Below are 23977 nucleotides of genomic sequence, written 5' to 3'. Positions count from 1 at the left end.
CCTTCGTTATATGTCACAGTCTCCTCGGGAGAGTCACTTTCCTCTTACTCCCCTTCCACCTAAAGAACTTTGCTTTGCCTGAGAGACAGACCCTTCTGACTCTTCATTTGAAGTTGTTCAACTTTTGCTGCCTTCGATCCCCCTTGGTTTAGTGATTATTTAGACTGCTTTCTAAAGCCAGGCTGATAGATCCCATTTCTTCACTCTGTGCTGCTGGATAACACATAATGTCTGTCTGAAAGTTTCTTTTAATTCTGGCTTTAGGGCTTCAAAATAGATCAGCTTCCTACTTTAGTAATTCAGTAGGCACTTGAGAATTCCAGAATCATCTTTTCACATTTAGTAAGAGAGAAAAGTGTTCCTATGGGGGAGATTTCCCTTGTCCTTTGCAGACCTGCTCTCTTGATTTTGTTGGTCATGGGTAAAGCGGCTTGCTTTTTCTGCAGAGGGGTGCTGAGAATCTGTAGAGATGGTGACATGGGCTTATCCAGCAGAGTTAAAAGACTGTCCAGTCCAATAACCACCCATGCATCTCCCCTCTCTGCTGGGGGTCCACTGGACCTAATTCCAGAGGACTCGTGCTTAAATATAAGCAGAGTGGTACTCTGACCTCCTATTTAACTTTGAATCCTGCCCCCACTCCCAGATTCAAGTCACTGGTATCTATGATTCCCCAGGAAATAATTTTAGCCTCGTTGTCATCACTGACTGCAAACATCCTTCCTGTAATTGCATAGAACTGCTTATTTACTGAAAACAGCTACTGAAATTCCTCATGAAAGTTCAACTCTTTTGAATGTATTTTCAGATAGACATAAGCCTATTCCTTAAATCAGTTTTTTTCCTTAGAGTATAATTATTTTTTCAGTTGTTAATATAAAAAAAAAACACATTTTTTTTTTTTTTTTTTCGGTACGCGGGCCTCTCACTGTTGTGGCCCCTCCCGTTGCGGAGCACAGGCTCCAGACACGCAGGCTCAGCGGCCATGGCTCACGGGCCCAGCCGCTCCGCGGCATGTGGGATCTTCCCGGACCGGGGCACGAACCCGTGTCCCCTGCATCAGCAGGCGGACTCTCAACCACTGCGCCACCAGGAAAGCCCCACATTTTAATTTTGTTGAAATTTTGTTTTTTTCCCTGAGTGCATCTTTGGCTCTGAGGAAAGGTTGGGTCCCCTATCTCCCTCTTAGTCCCCCTAAATCCATCATTTCTCGCCTGCTGCTATAGCAAGTCAACTGCTGGGACAGAAGCTTCTAAGAGCCCAAGAAGTTACCAAACTGAATTTACCCCACATACTCAGGAAAAATCGTGGGGATGGGTAAGATGAAAAATGAGAGGATAAAAACAATTCAAGCCCAGGACCACAAATTGTGGGCCATTCATGAAATCATGTCTGAGGAGTGTACTGCTAACATTGGGCCACCAGCCCACAATCTGTGACAAAGCCTTCACTCAGTGTCAGCCACCCTGGAGATTTGTGCAGTGTCTACCCAACGCTATACGCACATGTGAAAATGTGGAACTTCATTCAATACACAGAATCTTTTATCTGTTTGCTACTGAGGACCAGAGATGAAGGCTAATTTTTTTTTTACTTGAACAGGTGCTGGGTGATGACTTACTCACTTCAAACTTCCCCTTCTTCCTTCCCCTACTCTTGTACCTAGTAGGCATCTTGTTCTCCTCTCATTTTTAACATTAAAACATCTTGTTTAATGAAAATTGCATTTACACTTGTAAAACTTTAGGGCAATTGATTTAACTATTTTGGGGGGATAACAAGAGGCAACACTGTGTATTTGAAAAACATGGGTTTAGTGTTATAACAACTGTAACACCATGGCCGACAAAACCAATAACATTTAACATTTCATGCATGCTCCACATATGAGGTACTATGCAAAGTTCTTTACATACGTTATCTTACCAATCTTCACAACAATCCAGTGAGGTAAATGTCATTATTATTGCCATTTTACTGATGAGAAAACTGAGATGTGGAATAATCTGCTAAGGTTATTCAAGACAGGGCTGTGAGCTTTGTCAAAAGATGTTCTCATTTCTGAAGTAGGGGTACTCATAACTATTTTATGAGACTCAAATGAGAAATTAGGGGTAAAACTGTTAAAAAGCACTTTTTGATTTTTTTTTTTTTTCTGTTTTGGGAGTTTACAAACAATGCAGTCTGCCAAGTTCAGAGGGAAGGGCCTCTTGGTCACCACATTATAAGATTATACCGGAGATTCAATCAGCTTATCTCACTCTCTGTTATACATTTGGTGGCACCTTGTATCTTAGGCGTGGATGATGTGCGAGCCTTACGTAGAGTTTAGGGGAACAGAGAGTGTCCCCTAGAGAGGGAAAATGGTGTTGACTGTCCCTTAAGTGTGCCCCGGCCATAACGGCTTTTGAAGTTGCCCAGGCACAGGCATGCAGGGGCAAAGGGTGTTTGAAGATGTAGGTGTTAAAGTTATTCAGGTAGAGTATTGCCTATAGAGCACAAGATAACTGCTAGTGAAAAGGTGGTTTGTCATTCACAGTTGCCAAGAGCAGGGGGGCACATCAGCCATGCAGGACCACATGGTGGGTAGAAGAAGGAGAGGGAAGAAAGCAGGGGCAGGAGCCTTTACTGTGGTTTCCGTGGGAAGGAATGGGTGGGACAAGCAGACTTAGAATTGGCTAGTTTGAATAATGTCATCAGGCTCAGGGTGTAGGTGTTGCCCCGAGTTATCTGGTACCTGGCCCTGGGGTGATTAGGGCAGGAAATATTGACCTAGTGTGTAAGAGTCCTGCAAGAGCCTGATAAAGAAGGAGGTTGGGGGTGTGGGCTTTGGGTTGCTTGGTTTGCACATGAAAGGCGCACTTGCAGGGGGAGTCGCTGCTATCCCCAGGGATAGCCCTGGGCGAGGCAGTCCCTCCTGGGTAAGCAAGGCCCCAAGATAGCAAAGCATCATAAAGTACAGAAAATGAAAACCATGATTGGTACCTAGGGATTCTGTGTTCTAATCCAGTGAGACTCCTTTCTTCTTTGGTCCAAGAAAATGTACAATTCAAGGGGAGTATAGAGTCCAGTAGTGAAAACAGACAAGCAGATCAAGTATGGTGATCACAGGTGGTGAGTGCTGGGACAGTCTGAGCTCAGGACGATGTGGGAGCATCAGACAGGTTTCAAAAATGGTGGGTCACAGAAAGCTTTCTGGAGGAGGTGATGTTTGAACTGAGTATGGGAAGACTCAGAAGTTGGAAAGATGAAAAAGAAGAAAGGCATTCCAAGCAGAGACCAACACATGTGAACACCTGGGGAGGCCTGAGACATGGCAACTGCAGGATGTGGTTTGATATGGCTGGAGAGGAGAGAACGTGGGGGGTTGGGGAGGGGGGATTGGCAACAGGGTTTGCGAGTGAGGGATGAGGCAAGACAAGTTGATTTTGTGGGTTAAACTAAGGAGTTAAACTCTACCGTGAAAGCCACAGGAAACCACTGAAGGATTGAATGTATGGGAGATGTGAGCAGAATTTCCTCTTGGACAAACTCGTGGGGTGGCAGGGAGTGTGTGTGTCTTGGGGGTCTATGGAAACCAAGATAGGAGACTGCCACAGTTATCCAGGCAAAAAGGGAGCAGAGCCAGAATTAATGCAATTTCAGTGCTAGGGGAGAAAGGGAACAGATACAAGAGACAAGAAGGCTACCTGAATTTGGTCAGATTAAAGTCCCAAGTGAAGTTTAAGTTACAGTAAAGACATGTTTAAAGACTATGAACTGAAATTTGGGAAGTTAATTATTTATTCCTCAAACGAAATCTGATTGCTTCTTTCTGCCTTACGGATTTTTTAGGTGATACAGAGACACTTTATCTGTATCTACAGTGGGCCATAATCTTATCAGGTTGAGATTCAGGCACATACCTAGATATGAATATATAATATGCATAAGCAACAGGATACTTGGTAACATCTAGAAAAGTAACTGGGAGTTTTAGAATTCACTTGAGTATCTGGCACTGGAGCGAAAAGGTGGAAAGAAGGAGCATTCAACCAGGGATTTTGGGAGACTTGGGTTCCAATTCCATCCTTGTCAGTTATGTGATTTTTGGGTATGTTGTTTACCTCTTATAAGCATGAATTGCATCATCTGTGAAAATGAAGGTGTTGGATTAGGTCATCTCCAAGGTCTTTTCTATTCTAAAGCCTATGGGTAGACATAGCTTTTGACTCATCAAAAACCTCTGCAACCCATCTAAGTGATTTTAATTCCACTTATTTGCACAATTAGGGTAATGCTCTAGCAATCATGATTAAATTTCAGTTTTGCACTGTGTAACGTGACCTTAGGTATACAGCTTAGTCATTCTGGTAATTTGTGGATAAAAGATTATCCTTTTAGTTCTTTACAGTAGAGCTTACTCTAAATGTAGTTAGCTATTAGTGCGAGCTCTGAATTGGTTTTACTGTAATTAACATAAATCTACCAAAATTAGCCTTTCTCTTCCCATTATACAATTAACTATGTTCTCAGGAGTTTCTACAGCTAAGGCAAAGGGGGCTTCAAATTACTCTGTAATAGTCATTCAGGACCAGACCATATCCACCTAACACTTCTCAGGATTACAAGACCCTGGGGCAGCGGACTTTATGCTCAAGCCAGCAGCTGTTAAGTTGGAAGGTGGATCCTTGCTCTCAGTTAATCATGCTGCTAAAACTTCTGAGATCTTCAAATGAGATAGGTTTACACCCTGGGAGAATCTGGTTTAACTAGGATTTCCTTTTGCTAGCCGAGCTTGAAGACTCAATGAAAAAAGATCTTGAACTTCCTCCTGTACTCCACTGCACTGAGCCCCGGAGAATAATAGCTGCTGGGGGATGGGGGCTTCAGTGAGTTCAGGTCTCCCACCACAGGGATGGTGGCTTCCGCAAGTTAAAATCAAAGACCCCGATTTCAGTGCGCTTAAGAGTTGATAACTTTAATCCCCAAGACTCTTCTTTCTAAACTTCCCTTCGTCTTGTAGATTGAAGCCCTGGGGGGTAGAGTGTCTGAGATAAGGAAAATGCATCCTTCCAGTCCTCCTCTGATACTCTCTGGAAGAGAGGGATGGAGAAGGATAAGGACAGACTCAGGAGAAATGTACCAACCGGGGCTGAATGCCTAGCGGAGGTCTCACTGTCTCTCTGTTCTGCCTGTGCTATTTCTTGGGTGGCAGATTTCCACACACCCTTTCCATCTCTCTTGCCATATTTTTCTAGGCTTTACTCTATTGGGCAGACAACACTACTAATTATAGAGTACATCTATGGTTAAATGCAAGCAGGTCTGCTAAGGGTCCCTTCAGGACAAGAAGTATGAAGAGAAAATAAAGAGGAAGATTTCTTATTTCAGCCTTTACTAGAAGACTCCAAACTCATCCTGTAGATCCATTCAACACACATTGTGAAATAAATGTTTATTGTGAACATCTTAATATATACACATAATAGATGATTAAGGAATGTAGCTCCTTCCATGGAAATTTTTATAATCAAATAATCTTCACCGTATATGTATACAAAAAGTGAAAGGTTATTTTTGTGCTGATAGATTTAAAGACCAATTGATTATGTAACAGAGTTCCTTCAAATAAGTGCCTCACAAAAAAATTTATAACCTAAAAACTTCAAGCGCCATGTGGTATTTTGTGTGTCGAACCAATAAACTCATTAAAATAACATTGGGTAAACCCAAACACAACACAATGAAAGTTCTAACACAGCCCACATTAACCAACCAACTTTAAAATAATATCTTTGTTACGTGCTAAGGTTAAAAATTCAGCAAATTCTTTATATTTTTTCCACTTGAGATCATGTGTGGTTTTCTACTTTCCCGAGAAGTACACTTTTGTGGCTTTTTTGATCAAAAGAAGGTTATTTTTGCAAAGAGACATCTTTTGTAGAGGTCCCTGTTCTACTTAATCAAGGTTTCAAGAAAAAAAGGAGCACAAGAGTGTTTACTAGTTTTTTTAGCAAAACATAAAAATTCTTAGATTCTCTTCTTAGTGTGGACTTTGGAAAGGAAGGCGTGCATGTAAGGTTCGTCATCACTGTGTGTGTGTGTGTGTGTGTGTGTGTGTGTGTGTGTGTGAGAGAGAGAGAGACAGACAGACAGACAGACAGACAGAGAGACAGAGACAGAGAGAGAGAGGCAGAAAAGGAGGTGGAAGGAGGAAATAAAGGAATTTGGCTGCCAAATTGAGTAACAGTTTGAAACACTTGGCTTCCAGTTGTGAAAGATGAGCAACAATGGGGAAAAGTTTGGGCTAACAAGGGACCACTTGAGGAAAGCTTAATCTCAGCTGGCAGGCTGACGAGGAAGGTCAGCTCGGTGCACGCGTTCCCAGCTGGAGTTGGGCTCCCATTGCCAGAACAATTGTCTTCTGCATTGCAGCTTCTGAAGCTAACTGAAGGTGCCTTCACAGCCAGTTCCTCGGTGTCTCCCCTTAAAAGGGTTGGCTCTCCACTGCCATGCCATGTCAATGTTATGTATCATTTCCACCGAGCAAGTGGCACAAAGGAAACTGTTTCTTATTGGTGTGTTGCTGTGTGTGTGTTAGTGTGTGCATGAGAGATGGCTTTCTTTCCCCTTGACCATCACAGTCTTCGTTAGGAGATGAAATCAAACTCTTTCTGAAGCCAAGAAGGGCAAAATGAACATGGAAAAAATGTGCATATGTTAAAAATGAGACACTTGAAAGTTAGGGATTGCTGAATAACTTTTTTACATATATATTCCTTTTCATATTCTTTTCCATTATGGTTTATTACAAGATACTGAATATAATTCCCTGTGCTATACAGGAGGACCTTGTTGTTTATCTGTTTTATATATAGCGTTGAATAGTTTGTATCTGCTATAATTTTAAATGATTAATGTTCACAGAAAACTACAGTTGAGTGTACTGTTGTAAGAGCTTTTAGAGATTATATCCCAATGTAACCTAAATTTTCTAAACGTCAGTTCTTCCTTGAGGAGGTGTTCTTTACATTGAATATGCTTTATAATTAATTGGTCAGCTATTGATTTTTCATGTTGACTTTGTAATACAATAAATGATTAACACATAGGTTTACAGCAGCAAATGAACTGAAGGACTGAAGAAACTAAATGGATAGTTCAGGAAAAGTTCTTCTTTGTTTGAAGGAAGGGACTTTTCTCTGACTTATCCAGATTTCTTATTTACACAGAAGTCTGTATCACTGGCTTAATTGTTAAACTGTGCAGAGCTTACAGAGTGATCAATAAGTAGATAAAACTTCGAAATAATTCTCCATTCTCAATCAAATAAATGATGTGTCACTTCATCTTATCTCATCAGTTTTAAAGGTAAATACAAACTTAAATAAAATTGGCCTATTAAGAAAGTTCATGTCTCTCTGAATTGACAAATAGTTCCAAAGAATTCAGCTACTTTATTTGACACATAGATCTGGTCATAGAAAAAAAAAGAAGTTTCATTTTTAACTTGGAAGTTATTAGTCAGCTGATCACTCTTTATAATACTTGGGCACTACCACAATTTATCTTCGACTTGGAGACAAGAGAAATAGTTTTTGTGGTAGTAAGAAAATGGATATATGAAAAGGTATCTACTAAAAAGATTGGCCCTAAGCTATATAATATTATTCTCATTTTACTGAAAACTAAAAACTGCATTTCCCAGGATTCCTTGAAGAAATATTTGTGGTATTAGAGCTTCATAAACTGTGTTCCTAAGAAGAAGTATTTCAGCACCAATTACAATTACTATGAGGCATAGCTAATCATTAGAAGGCTGGTTTTCTTGTGTTTCTGGTAAACTGGCCCTGAAGATAATTTCAAAGAGGCCCCCCAAACATTTTGAGCAATGGAAATAGCCTTGCAATAAGCTAACGGGCCCCCCAAGATAGGGATGATAACTACCTGTGTCAAAAGGTTGTTGTGGGATGTGGGATTGAGTAAAGTAGCAGCATAATGCCTGGCACTCAGGAAGAACAGTATAAACGTCAGCTGTTATAATTAGTGTCATTACAATAATAAAGTAATTTAGACATGTAAATTCTGGTGTGTTTGTTAAACAAGTCACAGCATCATTTAAGCAAAATACAATTTAAATGTATTTCCAATGGGGCTGAGCCATAATTGTGGGATACCAGTAGCCTTGTGTTGTTCTCTTACTTGCAGACAAGTAGTTCTCATCTGTCTTTCTCTGGGCTCTTTTAGCCACTGGGATTTCAGCAGCTGGTTCAGCCAATTCTATTCAATTCAACATTACAAGTATTTACTGAACATCTCTTCTGTGCCAGGCACTGGTGTGGGCACTTGGGAAATAAAGTAGAAAATTTCCTAGCCTGGCGGAGCTCACAGTCTAGTGAGGAAGATAAACCCTGAAGGAAAGACAGCCCATCATTACCTCCCGGAGAATTATTCCATCTGATTTTAAGGAAGATGGTTTCATGGACAATGGTTGGTTCTTTTGCATACTTTTAAAGTAAATTCCAGCTTTTCCAATCCCAGATTTAAACATTGAGAATGAGGGTATGAGGAAGTACTCCTGCTTACGAAGCATTTTAAAAATAGTTAACCCAATGTGTGGTTAATGGATGTTAACTAGACTTATTGTGGCTATCATTTTCGATACAAATATTGTATCTTTATGTGTACACCTGACACTAATGTTATACATCAATTATATCTCAATTAAAATTAAAGATTTTTTAATTAAAAAAAAGTTAACCTACTAATTTGAACACCCTGTTAACAGTCTTTTAGCATTACTACTAGATAACATTATTCCATATTGTGAAATCAAATGATCAACGTTCTTCTACCTACCACTTTCAAATAAGGCATTTCCACTGGGCTCAATCAGTGTAAAAAAAAAAAATTAACTTGAAGAGGTGGGAGAAAATGCCAGAGATTTCAAGAATGAGCCTGTTTCCTACCATGTCACCTATGGAGAACCAAATTAATTTTGAATTATGAAAATTTTTATAAAAAATTCCACCACACAGCCTATGCAATGTCTCCTTTTCCCAGAGCTAAGGAGTTCCATGGGTGAAACTGAGCATGTAGTTGACGTCCATAATGACTGAATAAAACTGTATATCGAAGCTGACAGATCTGGGAATAAAAGAGTTGTAGTAGGTTGGAACTCATGGGTAGTTTAACAAATGAAATCCTAAGGTACATCAAAAATAGCAATAGGACTAAATTACCAGCTTGGTAAGTAATATATCAGTGGTGGCTCTAATGCCAGTCTGATTCATTTTTCTACTACAAAATGAGACTGTATAAAGGAAAACACTGCACCAGGAGTGAGGAGGTTGAATCTCATAGGAAGGAATTTGCCTTCTCATGAAGAATTCAATTTACCAGAAATATCTACTTGTGGGTGTTTACAAGGAAATGTGCCATTTAGCATTATTCTAAATTTATATAAATAACTGAACAAAACCAAAAGAATTACTTCACAAAATTGCTCAGTGCAGCACTCACTACTGTTTTTCATTTCTATATTATGGCATATGATTTGGTTTAATTGGAAACATACTTAAATTTATAGCTAAAATGACTTAAATGTATACATTCAATAGAAGAAATATATAAAATGCTTTATTAAGGTAAGTAGATATTAGGTATCAGTTGTAAAACTATAAATATTCCGCAATGTCTCTAATTTTATGATAGTTAATTGTTTACTTGGTTATTATGTCTCTGCTTTTGACAGTTACATGTTTAGGAAATTAAAAACAAACAGTTCAGTTAAAAACTTTGAGAAATTATAGACTAGTTTTGTGTTCCTGAACTTTTTAAAGCACATCCAAGTGGGAATGGTTTCATTATTAAAGTATAATTTTATTTAATTACAAAGGTTATTTTTTTATTCCAATCTTCTAACTCATTTGTGACTGCCACCTTTCGTTGCAGATCAGAACTCTGCCTTTACTTCGAAGAAAATGTGTAACGGGAAAAAAGATCGAAGATCTGATTGAGGATCATGCTTACTGTATGTAAAAATTCATTATTGTCACAAAAACTCTGCCATGCACATGTTGAACATATTCAGTAAAATATTTATTCTAAATCTACACCACAAAATTGTTTGAATCAGAGCCACTACTTAAAAAAGAAATCACTCAGACTAACTCAGTCACTTAGTTTCAATAATTGCCCCCATAACAAAAACACTACTAAGAAAACCCGGGCATCCTGAAGAAAAAGAAAGAACTTCATTAAAACGCAGAAAAGTCACTGATATTATTATATTTTTAACGAATTCTGCACGTAGGTTGTAGAGCAAACTATGAATTTTGCAACTGACCTAAACTGTTGTAAAAGATGGCTTTTGTAACCATCTCTAAAGTACAAAATTTTCCTTCATTTAAAATAGTTTTCTTTGCTTGAAGAGAAGTAGAAATATATTAAATAATTTTCAAGGAAGAGTCTGAAAAGCTTCTTTAATTTTGAAACCGTACCTTAAGTGCTTAGAACACATGTATGACACCAGGGCATCCTTAATTAGTTATCATTGAGATTTTTGATTGGTTTTTTAAATTAAAACTAGTTTTACCAGTTATGTGTAAAATTAAATTTTGTTACAAAGTTACATATGGAAAAGTAACCAAACTACACACACAAAAAAATCTTTCTCTTGGTTCCTTTAGTTTATGTGACATAAATTTGCCTGTGGATGAAATGTTCATGTCTTTAAGCAATAGCAGGGAAAAACTCAGTTTTCGTTTAAAAATAAAATGGCTGTTCTAGATCAATAAAGAAAAGTATATTTACTATAGTAAGATATTCATTAGGATTTAGTTTTCTATTTGGATGCCACACTAACTGGTTGAAAGATACATCAAAGTAGTATAGGGAGCTTACTTTTAAGACCTTATTAGCAAAAATGTCCACATTTGATGCATTAAAATATCTTACCTATAGTAAGATTAGATGCTAGCACTACTTTCTTTCTGACAGATCACTACTGCTAGGTTGAGATGCACTAAACGCTGGAAATAATTATTGTCTGCTTTTATGTCTTAACCTTGGTGTGTTCCTTGTTTTCTGCTGAGTGAGCTTTATTAGCCCCTGTTGTAAAATCAGAGCCCAAAATCACTGGAAGAGAGAAACAGAGAGAGAGAGAGAGAGAGAGAGAGAGAGAGAGAAAGATTAAGATTGAAAATTTCCAGTGTTTATACCATGCATGTTCAGTGGTCCAATTACAGATCCACTGGAGAATGCAGTTCAGTAAGAAAAGAGAGTTAATGTTTGGACTGGCTTAAGACTTAGCTTTTCTGGGGAAGAAAGATTCTAAAGCTGTACATAAACAGCTCTAACCTTCTATGAAGAGACTGAAGAAACTTTCTTTACCTACGAGTTGGACTAGCCCGTTATCAGATTGTGGCAAATCTATTTGCCAAACATGTACAGCTGGAAGTTGCCACCATCAGTCTGAAGAAAATGAAATGCTTGTTCTTTTCTGGGGAGAGGAGGAAGATTAAGAGATAACATTTTCACTCAAAGAAATGGTGGTAACTTATTACAAACAATAAAAGATAGTAGTCTGGTCTTTCACCCACATCAGTCTTTGCACACTGCAACTTTCTCACCAAAGCTTAATTACCACTGGGCCCCAGTGGAGCGGGGCTGTAACTTCGTGTTCCCATTTAAGAGCAAAATGAAGTTATCTCTTAAAATAATACAACCAGTAAAGCACATGCTTATTTATTTGAATATGAGTAAATAAAGATTTCTCTTTCAGGTTGTGAGTGCACAAGTGAAGGAGAAATGGTCACTTAATTCTAGGTGTAACCAAAAGAGGGCGCCATCTACCCTTAATGTCGGCACAGAGTCCCTGAGGTTGTCAAAACAAACCCCCCAACCTCAAACCCTTCAACCCACCAAGGCAGGGCATCCGATGACCTCTGGCATTTTGTACTCTATAAGGAGACCAATTCTGAAATTGCCCATCACGAAGAACATCAGTTTGGTTATTTACTTCAGGACTGATTTCTACACTTAGCACTCATATTCCCTGAAATGTTAACCATTAGATGCAAGTATTTGACATTTCACTGTGACACTTTCCACAGACACTCTGAGTTTTATATTTTATAGGACAATGAGAACATTTCCCCTTAGGCCAGGATACAGGCTGTCATCAAATAGCACGAGAAAAAGCTGACAATTAACTTCCTAATGCTATCTTAACTCCAAGGGGTTATCCATAATGATAGATAGGGAACAGTGGCAGTCAGAGCTCCCCAGCACATGGAGGATGCAGTTAACTGCATTTGAGGTATGTGGGAAATGATTTGAAGCAGTATTTTACTTACACCAACTTTTAGTAACAGAAGCCTAACAAATGAGTGAGAGAAAAAAGTCATGACATTTATTTTCTGTATCCTTAAACAAGTTTTCTAACAAGTGTATTATTTAAATAGGTAAATGTTTGGGGGGAATGCACAACTCCCTTGTGTATGGCCAGTTTCTTCAGGGTGATAGGGAAGAATAGTTCTAGGCTCTTAAGTGCAACTGCCAACCGCTCTCAGAAATTCACGATACAGGAGAATATGTGATTCTTGAAACACTGAGTTTAGCAGTTAAACCCAGAGGCTGGAGATGAATAGTACAGACAATTTCATAGTACAGATAGTTGTTTAGGAGGAGGAAATGTGAATTCTTAGAGAATGATCACTTAGGCGAGCAGATTTCCATCACTGTAAAAATATCACTACACCATGCAATTAAGTGCCACTGAAGGGAAACCTGGTGGGGAAATAGAGCAATTTTATAAACTTTTCAGATAGGGAAAGCAGCCAAAATAGTTTTATGGTAGGTGAGGAAGGGACTGCCGTCTACTAACACTAAAATCTAGCAGGATAATCCCTCCCTTTCAACGCAAAATCAAAGCAAGTAAAAAAGAATGTTTTTTTTTCCTTCCTCACTCTGTCTCTAGAAAAAGAATCACTATCTAGTGTAAAGCGTTGTGCAAGCCTCTTCATGTTTCTTCCCTCCAGAAAACAACTAAACAGAGGAAAGACCGAGTTCACAAACATCCCAACTCACTCCTGCCAAGGTACATCAGAGAAGCCGAAACTGGGATTGCCAGGGTTTGGGGTGGGCTCACCGCAGTGCCTCGAGTTCAAACCTAAACGTGTAACCTTGTGGCCACGAGTGCCCCTTTTCCCGAGTGGTCCCGACCCCTAGTCTCTCTGCGCGAAGGAATTGAGCCCCAAATTCTCCACAGGGCAAGGGAGAGTTGTCGCCTTGGTTCCCAAGAATCGGGTTCCTCCTGGGTCACCACATCCACCCGACCACCTGTTACCCTCCGGGCCTGGATTTTCCAGAGACCAGATTATGAAATGAGCCGCTGCCTCGTCTCCGTAGTTGGGGTTTGGAGTCTGTGGTGGTGGGATGACGGGCTGGGAGGATCCCCGAGGGATGACAGAGAGGTTCAGGTCTCCACTTGGGTGTCTGCGCCGCTGTTTACCCGCCCCGCCGCCTTCAGCCCACTTCCCTTTCCTCCCCCGGAGGAGGAGATGGTTAAAGATTACACCGTGGCCGCGGGCACTTCAAAGGGCGGCTCGGGCAGCCAAAGGTAAAGATAACGTTCTGGCAGCTCTTATCGGGTTTGTGGTTGCCACATTATAATCACTTCATTTAAAAAAAGGGGGGGGCGGTGCGAGAGAAAGAAAAAGAAAGAAAAGAAAAGAAAAGAAAAGAAAAAGGTTACATCACGCGACTGTGCAAGAGATGCAGAGTAAATTCCTTTGGAGCTGGACGAGTTGGAGTTCTCCTCTGGGGAAATTTTTACAGCCCATCTCTTCGTGGAACGCGACAGGACAAGGAGGGGAGGTTGGGGCAGGGACCAACTGGGAAGCCTGCCCTTGGGTTCCAGGCTCAGGGGCACAAATGCCCACACTGCAGGCAAATGCCTCCAGTCGGAGGAATTCGCGCGGCGACCTGCCTAGAGCTGGACCGCAAAGCTGCAGCGCACTAGCGCTTTCCCGGGTTGCACTTGAAGACGCTTCTCTGCGGGCCCAGAAAGTGCGGGCGTGCTACCCCGAGACACGTGCATTTCCCAGGGGCCCAAACACGCCTGGCCAAGGCGCCCTTTGCAAACTCGCCCGCCCCCTCCAGAGCAGGCGGGAGCCGAGAAGCCCCCAGCCTGGCCTAGGGCCCGCCTCCTTTCCTCCCTCTGTCCCCTTTCCGGAGCGGAGTGGAGGCGCACTTACAGGTAGGAGGTGAAGACACTGAGGTTGGAGGGCAGCTCCGAAAGCCCCAGGTCGGAGCAGTCCACCCTGAGCAGCATCCTGCCGTCCGGCTCGCACTGACAGTGCGCGGGGCACCCCCGCAGCAGCGCGCCCGGCCTCGGCGAGCCGCCCCCGGCCGCCAGCTGGAGCAGGACGGGCAAGGCCAAGAGCAAGCCGACCGAGGAGGTGTCCATGGTGCCCGGGCAGGGGGCCGCGAGCGGGGCGCGGCGGGAGGGCAGCGTCGGGCTTGCGGCGGACGGTGGCGCGCCAGGCGCAGCTCGGCGGGCTTCTGCGGCTCCGCGGGCGCCTACAGCGCGGGGCGCAGCGCTCCTGGCCCCCGGCGGGGGCGCCGAGGAGAAGCGCTGCGGGGCGCGGCCGTGCCCCTGCCGCCACACGGGCCTCGGGAGCGCCCTGGCTGCAGCCGCTGCGGGGGCCGTGCGGGCTGCTGCTGCAGGCGGCCTGCTCGGTGTGGAGCAGCATCTCCGCTCGCACGCTCGTTTTTTAAAGCGCTCCAGCCCGAATCGCGCGCCCAGTGACGTCAGCGCAGCCCGGCTTCCCAGGCACCCCCCGCCTGGCCCCACTTTCCCTCCTCCGACCCCCTCCCTCCTTTCCCGACTCCGCGGCTTGGAGGCTGCTGGCGGCGCGAGGTGCAGGCGAGTTCTCAGCGCTCGAGCTTTGCCTCCGGGGCGCGGATTCCGGCGCTCAGCACCTCAGGAGGGGCAGGGGACCCCCATCCCCACCCCCACTCCCTCCTGCGTCCTGGCGACCCAGATCAGACAGCCGAAAGGGACCTGCTTCAGACGGACGCAGACAGACGCGCAGGGGCAGAGGGATGCGGCACGCTACCTCTAAGAACACTTCAAATAATGGAGGGACTACATGGAGTGCTTAAAAAAAAAAAAGACTACAATTCAATCCAGAAAAACAGTTACACTAACAGGGTAAGGAGGCAGGCGTCCCCAGGCGAAGGATGGGTGGCCTTTTTGATCCTTACCTCAAGCCGCCCTGTCTGGCTCGCTTTTGCCCTAAAATCGAAACGCTGGGCTAATCGCTAAGTAAATACAGCTTGTGAGCAAGCACTCCAATTCTGTCTAATCCACGGAGTAAGAAGTCGAAGTGACTGTTTTTTTAAAGTGATTTAGGATCCTCTGGAAGTCAGTCACCTTTAGTAAAGCAATGCGGGACAGACAGATAGATGGGTGTTTGCTTTTGTTCGGCGGCCTTTTCATCCTAAGTGTCCCAGGGTTTTCTAAGTAAGTGCAGTCCCACCCAGGTGTGAGAACCATTGCCAGTGCAAAATGCGTGTTCTCACACTCTTCAAAAGTGTTCTGCAGGGAACCCGCAGGGGAAAGGAGGAAAAGGACTCAGGGCTTTCTTGGAGAAAAGGCCTCGGTGAGGAGCCAGTCGACGTCTGCAGACCTGAGTGAGTGGCTGAAAGAAGTTAAGGCCCAAGCCTGCCACTTCAACTCACAAAAATGTACAGTTTTCACTCAAGGCACAATGTCTCCTTGCTTCATGAAGGTGGAGAACCCTTATGGCTTTTAAGGCCTCTCTTAATCTTCTTCCATCCTGCTGAGTTTCCCATATAAATTTCTGAAGTTTACAGTTGGGAAGATTTTTTTCTTTGCGTGTATTTACTTTCCTTCATTTAAGAAGTGATCCCCAAAGCTGGCTAACCACCTGTGGAACTTGAAAAAATATATAGATTCCTGGACCTAAATCAGTATTCTGAACATGCTCCTTTCTATGGTGAATCCCATCATTAGCAAGCTTGTGATTCTTTGGACTGGATGGAAGGAGAAAGTGGCTAAGCTTTATATACTCCATTCTCTTCATTTTGCAGATAAAGATCCTGCAGCCCAGAGATTTTGGAGAATTTGACAGTGGCTGCTGAAAACTGTGAGTTAACCCTGATTTCTGGATATCAGTGCAGTGCCTAATTCTGTCCTGGTCCTTCACTTGCCCCTTTGCACATCGCGTCCACTACCATCCCTTTGCTTATTCTCACGTTATTCTTGCTTCTCCCAGCCATTCCTTCCACATTTATAGAATGCCTACTGATTACCTATTTTCCTACCCTTTTTAAAAAAACCTATCCCCAGATTACTTATTTTGTAAGTAAGCAGTTCAAGACTTACTCTTTCTGTAAAACCTCCTGTAACTATAGTCTAATTAATCATCAAGCAACAAACCTTTGTAGAATAGCTACAATCATGATACAGCAATGACCTAGGGAGGCAAGTTACCTCTCTTCATGGAGCTTGCAATCTAAGAGGAGCAGACTCTGCACAGGAATCCCAGGAATCTCACTGAAAGTGTATGTTATAAATACCACATAATTGAGCCCTAAAGTTTTCTTGAATGCTGATATGTTTTGTTTTCCCAACTTTATTGTGATAGCTTTGGAGACAGGGAGTAGGCCACTTGTCTTTACCTGTAGGACTCATACAATGGACTCATGGTAGTGGAAACTTAACAGATATTTATTGACTGACTGATTTATCAAGACAGGCATCCAGATATGGTTGTGTCCGTCATCTTACTGAGGGCTTTTGTCAACAGTTTCTATGATTTCAGGGTTCCAAAAAGAGCATAGCACTTTGGTTGTGGAATGAATCAGGCAGAACTGGATTTGAATCTAGGTTCTGACAGTTTTAGGCATTTGATCAGAAGCACAGAATGAGCCTATCTAAGTCTCTGTAAAGGAGGATTATTATTTACCTAGGTAGTTCTAAATGTGAAAATCTCTGGAACTTGGCTTAGAGCAGAGTAAATTTTCAACCTGTGTTAGTGCCTTTCCTCTTCTGTTCAGGAATTGAAGCTTGTTAACAAATTCATGTAAAGCAGAGGGATTTCTGATTCAATTACAAGGAAGAAAGACAGCTATGCTGGATGAAGCCAGGTGTAATGAACATCTGTTACTTATTTATTTATTTTTCACATGCCCAACATTTCTCCTCTTTCTTTTTGGTAAGAGCACTCCACACTTTTCCTTTGGGAAACTACCTCCCAAACCTTCGGTGATTCTGGTAGAGCTGTCAATCATGTAGCCCCACTTTCCTGCCCCTGGGGTAAGTATATAACCCAAGCAGAGCAATCGGAATCCATCTGGGGGATTGTCATTTACTCTGGGGTGAGAGGGTCTTTTCTGGCTTCATGAGTTCTAAGGACAAGGAAGCCTGGAGCTCAAGGGAGCTGTCATTCTCCCTTGTGGAGAGAGCTCACCAGGAACTGAACATAAGCATTAGTGAGGAGAAAAGCAAAATCCTAAGGTCCTCTTTTAAACATCTGGATCTAAAGCTGTTTCTACTCCATCACTTCCCAACTGGGTGAACCAATCAATTTTGTTTTGTCTTGTTGCTTAAGGTAATGAGGAAGGATTTATCTGTGATCACTTGCAATCAAGGATGCTCAGGAAAAACCTGCAAGTCCAGGAAGCATGAATACGTGAGTGAGACCTGATGAAATTCAAGGTCTTGTAGACCTTAAAACATAGAAAATCATATGGGTTGAAAATAAGAATGGTTCTTCTAATAGTGATTTTATTGTCTGAATGCATATATGTTAATTACTTTATTTTAGCTAATAAAGAAGAAAATACAGCAAACCAGATTCCTTGTGTACTATAAAGAAAAAAAAAGAAAAAAGAAAGGAAAGCAAGCTCTAGTAAGGGCTCTGAGTAGTGGTCTCTCTGCTTTATGGCAAATAACATTTAATTTATAAGATCAAGTTATCAAATTGCATGATAAGGACCATAAGCATTGACTCAGCTCTTTATACATTTACATGTTCCCACTCAGTCCTCACCTCATACCAACCTTATGAGGTCAGCATTATTCTTACCCCAAACTTAAGGATAAGAAATGTAAGTCATTTTCCTAATGGTGACTAACAAGTCAGTGATGCAACCAAATTCTAACCTGAGCCTTTTGACTTTAAGTTCTTTACCCTTTCCCGAATCCCTTGGGAGTTCTAGACATACAGAGAGTTAAACTGGATAGTATCTTGGGTTTACTATTGTTTTATTGAGAAAGAAATTCACATATTTTGGTAAAGAAAAAAAAGTGTAGTCTTTTTGGACTGCAGTGGAACCATTTGGAGCAGAGAATGGTGGTTTTTTCCTGTGACAGAAAGGACAAGTATATATTCAACGTTTTCCCCCTTAAATATATATATTTCTAGTTTCTTTCGACAACCAGTTACCCACAGGAATACATAGCGGTGCGATGTCAGAGAAAAACAACTCCACCCCTTACATGTGATAGTAAGGTTAGCAGGCTAAAGTAGATTCATTTGGTATTATGTCTGGGTGAGATGTTCATATTACTTATGGTTTTGGAAGGTATCTGCCTGTTAATGAGCTGACTGTTAATGGGAATATCTCACGCCAGGATTGAATTCCCTTTTTACTTCTTAGACTCTTTGCAAGTTCCTAAAATCAGTTCTGGTAAAGTACAGTTTGTGTAGTTTGTGTTTCTGGGCTTGCTAAACGGATGCTTTCCTAATTCTTTAATCTTTGCAAAAAGTCCACAACTAAAAACATTTGTGTACACCGCATGAATTACTAATAAGCTTAGTTGAAGCATGCCAGGATAATTTAAGTTAACAGGTAAGTCAATAGTTCTTTTACAAGTATAGTGAAATAGTGTTTACACAACTGGTGGGCTATTACGGACTTATTTAACTTGTTTGAAAGAGTATAGAGCCCATTATTTGCCCTGCTCATTTTACATTCATGATATAATCAGGCTTATGCTGAATTTCTTAACTTCCTTTTACCAACAAAGTCTAATTAATTGAGAAAGGAGGAGGATTTAAGAATAAAGATCTATTTTCTTTCAGAATTATTTATTTAGCAAGAAAGCATTAGTTCAGCTAATTCATTACTTTGAAATAGCTTATTATATAATATCAATCGGATCTGTCTTTGATATTATCCAACACAAAGGAAACCTTTAAATATATCCACATGTTCACAACATGCTAAAAGAAAGGACAGTGGTACATGATATTATTAATTCTTTAGCTCATTTTGATCTCCTTGTTTTATTTCATGTATGATAATGAACATGATTCTACTGGTAGGCAGCCTGCTTCCTGGGAACATGTGTCCAGTCAAATTCACATGTAAAGCAGGGAGAAGTTTTCTTTTCAAACTAAGAATAAGATTAATGAGAAGAAAAATAATAAAACACTTAAAATTAAATGATCTTCCTGCTCATTCCCATGTTTTTTAAATTCTGCCAAATATCACCTTAGTATTCAGACAAACTGTTCCATATGCCCATTGTGGTGGATCTTCTTATGGTTTCTTTAGAACTACGCTTTTAGGATTTTTAACCATCTCTCGTGTCCACATGCTCGTATTTAAATGTCAGGGTTCAGACAGACCACACACCTTGCTCCAAAATGATGAGAGGCTAACAGGTTCCCATTGGCAGAGATGCTTCTCCCAAGGCCCACTGCTAGAGTATATTCAGATCTACAGTCTCTCAACTGCAATTCTGAAATCGTAAGAGCTCTGAAAAAGGAAAGGTTTCTGAAACAAACTTGGTGGCACAATGTGAACTGAACGGACATGAATCTGTTTATAGTCTTTTTCTCGTTTCGTGTTAATATTCGCTCAGTTTGCCACAGAAATGTTGATGTGTTTGATTGCAGGGTGCTTCCTCAGACTCCACTGGGGGTTTTATATAATATATGGGCTATCATTCCCAATATAGTCTATTTTTCAAATCCTCCAAAATTCTGCCTTTGCAGCATCTGTGACCTTGACATTTTTGACAAAGGGATTATGAACCTATAAACATTAGCAAACTTTGGAATATTCATCTCATAAACAATTTTCAGAAGAAAGACAGAAAAAAGGAGCATTAGAACTTGTTGGATGAGGAAAGAGAGGGAAGTACCTTCGAAAGCACAGCCCAGAGAGAGGAGAAAGGAAGTGGTCAGCTCAGGTGAGTGAGCGGCCATCACTGGACACATTCTCCTTTGCAGGGTACAGGGCAGAACTTCCTGTCTCTTCTTCTGGGGACGTATCTGTAGAGTAGCTAGTAGAAACCATTCTATATGTTAGGAACGAGCTCTATCTCAAACACTAGAGAATAAATAACCATTGATAAGCATATTTCAGGAAAGAAAAACCAGAGGTGTTGAGCAGATAGTAATAGTAAAAGTAAGGGGAAGGAATTGTACAGCTCACTTAGAAGAACAAATTTATGGATTTTATTCCATGGACATGCAGGATTTATAAAGGAAAGTAAACAAATACAGAGCACGCTATTTCCCCAAATGCTTTATTTTGATAAGTCTAGTGTATTTTAATTGAGTATGCATAGTAGCATTTCACTGCAAGTACAGTCTCATAATGCAGGGCAAAATATATTGCGCAAACATTGTGGCTCAAGTCAGTGAGTCATAATAAAACATTGTCCAGATTGCTGCAATTAAAATTTACAGAAGCTTTTTGTTGAGCGTTGTTAGGTTTGTGGATTAATAAAGTGAGCCTGTTTGTTTTAATGCTTCTTTAACAAGGACTAACATTTTGATTTTAAGTTTCATAGATTTTTCTTCTTTTGCATAGATTTTAGATTGTATTTTGTAGGAAGAAATCTCATTGCAGCTTTAAAAATATGTAGATATTCTAAATACATTTTCTAAGAGATGATCCCTCTCCTTTTCTTCCCGTCCTTCAGTCTCCTTTGTTCACATTCTCTCTGTTTTTCCCCCTCCCATTTTCTCCCTAACTTCCCATGGGGATGGCTGGGAGAGGGTGGAATGGTGTGAGGGTCATTGGCTTGGTCACCCAGGAGAAGAGCAGCATAACATAGCAGCACAATACAGGTTTTGGGTTCTCACAGACCAGGGTTCAAATCTCTGCTCTGTCATTTACAAGTTGTGGGACTTGGAGGAACTTCATCTGTGAGGCCCAATTTCCTCATGTGCACAATGAGGACAATTGTGCCAACTTTGTAGAGCCATTAGCAGAACAAGACTTAATGTGTTACAGGGACTTCCATGCAGTTAGCACTTAATATATGGTAGTAATAAAGGGCCTTCCATTCTTTTCTTGAACTTTTTCCTTGAGAAAGTCTATTGAACTCTATAGAGCCTTTCACTTTTTTCTTTTGCTAGTGACATGGTACTTTGAACATTTACTGTGGTTTCCCATGAAAGTAGAGTGTTTCACAAAATTTTGAGATCACCTTGGTCGGGAACATTTGCCAGTGAAACAGTCTGAGTTACATTTATCAGCCCTCGGTTTCCAGTTTTAGTAAAGCCTCAATTCCCAGTTTTAATTAAAATGTATCTATCCAAAGGCATATATTGCACATTCAATAGATACCAAGCACTGGAAACGGGGGGATAAATACATATGGCGCCTGCTTTCAAGTAATTCACCACTGAGTTGAGAAGACAGACATGAAAAACAGAAAATTAAAATGCAGGATAGTAACAGGGATAAAAAAAAAGTGCTGCTAGGGTAAAAAGGAGGGAGGAACTAACTCTGCCTCAGAGAAAGGCTTCACAGAAAAGGTGATATGTGGAGCAAGTTCTTGAAGGCTCACCATGAGTTTGTTAAATGAAGAGAAGTGGAAGGCCATCCCTGGGAGTGTGATGAGGACAAAGGTAATTTTTAGACGATGATTAGCATGGTGCTAGCTCAGGGTGAACATGTGTGAATCTTGGGAAACTGGCATAAGGAGAAGCTAGAGAGATACACTAAGGCAGAGGGGTTGTGAAAAGGGTGTTATATGCCATCTTATTAAGCTTGGGCTTGATCCTGGGTGCAATAGGGGGCCAGGGCATCTTTAAGCAGGGGAATGATGTCACATTTTATCTTTGGGAAAAGAGAACTTTAGTGTCAGCATGGGGCACTGTGAGAGTAGGAGTCAGGAGTTATCACTGATTTCAGTATATGCATATTTGGGCAAGAGGTGAGAAATACCACAATCAGTATGTAGCACTGGACATGGCGAGGTAGTAGGTGTTAGATTCCTGAGATATTTCAGGGGTGGAATTGGCACAACTTCGTGCCTATGATACCTACAAGGGATAGAATGGTTGTAATGTCTTTGTTGCCTTTAGCCTGGGAGGCCGGGTAGATGATGATTATTTCCTGAAAAATGTTGTTACCATTTTTGAGTCCTTATTTGTGCCAGGTGCTGTGCTAGGTGACTTAAATGCATCTTTTAAAAAATTTATCCCTGTCAGCAACTTGTAGGGGAAATATAATTATCCTCTTTTAAACAAATAAGGAAAGTGAGGCTCAGAGAAATTAAATAACTTTCCAAAGTTTCTTTTCCATTAAGTGGTGAAGTTGACATTGAATCTGTGGTCCAATAGGACTCCAAAACCACACTTTTAAGCCCCGGAAGAGGATCAGGCTTTGAAAAAAGATAGTAAATTTAACTTTGGACACATCAAGTTTGCAGTTGAAAAAAGTTTTCAAAAATCACTTAGGGTGCTGATTATAACATGGAATTTTACAGCTTCAAATCTTTCTTGTGGACTCTTTTTTTTTTTTTTGCGGTACGTGGGCCTCTCACTGTTGTGGCCTCTCCTCCTGCGGAGCACAGGCTCTGGACGTGCAGGCCCAGCAGCCATGGCTCACGGGCCCAGCCACTCTGTAGCATGTGGGATCTTCCCCGACCGGGGCACGAACCCGTGTCCCCTGCATTGGCAGGTGGACTCCCAACCACTGCGCCACCAGGGAAGCCCTCTCTTGTGGACTCTTTGATTTAAGCCAGACATAAATTCTTGATCTCAGGCTTGATGCAATGGCCTCTGTGTTTGTGTTGCTCTCTCCCAATGGTAGATCACATGCAGGGCTCAGAAAACCCAAAATTCAGGAGCTGTGACAATGTCCTAACCAATTACGGTGGCAAATATTTTTGGCAAGTGATTTCTAAGGTTCTTTATTCTACTTGAGCTTTTTCCAGTCACATAATGGCTGAAATTTAATGCATTTTGAAGACATAAAAGACTTTTCCCCCTTTTATGAATGATATTACCCAAGTAATTAAAACTTCTTTCCTCTTATAAACTGTCATTTTTCTTCATCTTTCTGTTTCATCAGGCCATAATGTAGTTTCTGAAGGCATTTTATAAATGTTTCTTTGATAAGTCAGTTACAAGAGGAACGAATACAAGCTAGTTGTAGAAATATTGAAAATAAACAATTATAGAACACAATTCAAATCATGTGCAACCCCTCCACTTGAACATAAGAGCTGTTAACATTTTACCTATTTCATTTCAGTGTTCTTAGTACATATATATATATATATTTTACCCAGTTGTGGTAGTTTTCCACTTATAATGGGAAAATATTATCCCTCATTAATAATATTTGTAAATACCAGTTTTTTTTTGTGTCTTCATGATAGTTTATTCTCCCTATCCCACAGATGAGGAAATTGGTGCTCAAAGAACTTGAAAAACTTCCCTAAGTATGAAGCAGATTTGACCCCGTTCTATACACTATGTGACCTCTCAATTTAGCAAGGAGGATTCAAGATTGAGAGAAATGACCAGACTAGAATGCAGGTTATGGGAAGTTCGTTAGGAGAAATTCAGAGGTTATAGGAGTTTGGAGGCAGAAGGGAGTATGTCCTGCTGGTAGAATTAGGGAAGGCTTTATGGAGCAGCCTGCATCTGAGATGCGTCTTAAAGCAAGGGCAGTAATTTGACATTGGAGAAAGATATTTAAGAGC

The 23977-nt window shown here is 41.2% G+C and overlaps 1 protein-coding gene across 6 annotated transcripts in view; it reads right to left on the bottom strand.

The window, feature by feature from the left end:
• The window catches only part of LGR5 (leucine rich repeat containing G protein-coupled receptor 5), a 119072-nt gene extending 104338 nt beyond the window's left edge, over nt 1-14734 (bottom strand). For 5 of the 6 annotated variants that reach the window (XM_029204951.1, XM_029204952.1, XM_029204956.1 and 2 more), the window contains exon 1: nt 14244-14520. In XM_029204951.1, coding sequence (XP_029060784.1) covers nt 14244-14455 — 212 coding nt within the window. In that variant the 5' untranslated portion in view covers nt 14456-14520. Of the gene's footprint in view, nt 1-14243 lie in introns of all 6 variants that reach the window. The other variant, XM_029204955.1, reaches the window with a different exon arrangement.
• Nucleotides 14735-23977: the final 9243 nt, after the last annotated feature.

The sequence above is a fragment of the Monodon monoceros genome, unplaced genomic scaffold (assembly GCF_005190385.1).
Source record: "Monodon monoceros isolate NGI ecotype Baffin Bay Population unplaced genomic scaffold, NGI_Narwhal_1 Super_Scaffold_6, whole genome shotgun sequence".
Taxonomy (NCBI): domain Eukaryota; kingdom Metazoa; phylum Chordata; class Mammalia; order Artiodactyla; family Monodontidae; genus Monodon; species Monodon monoceros.
This window is presented reverse-complemented; position numbering and strand designations above follow the sequence as displayed.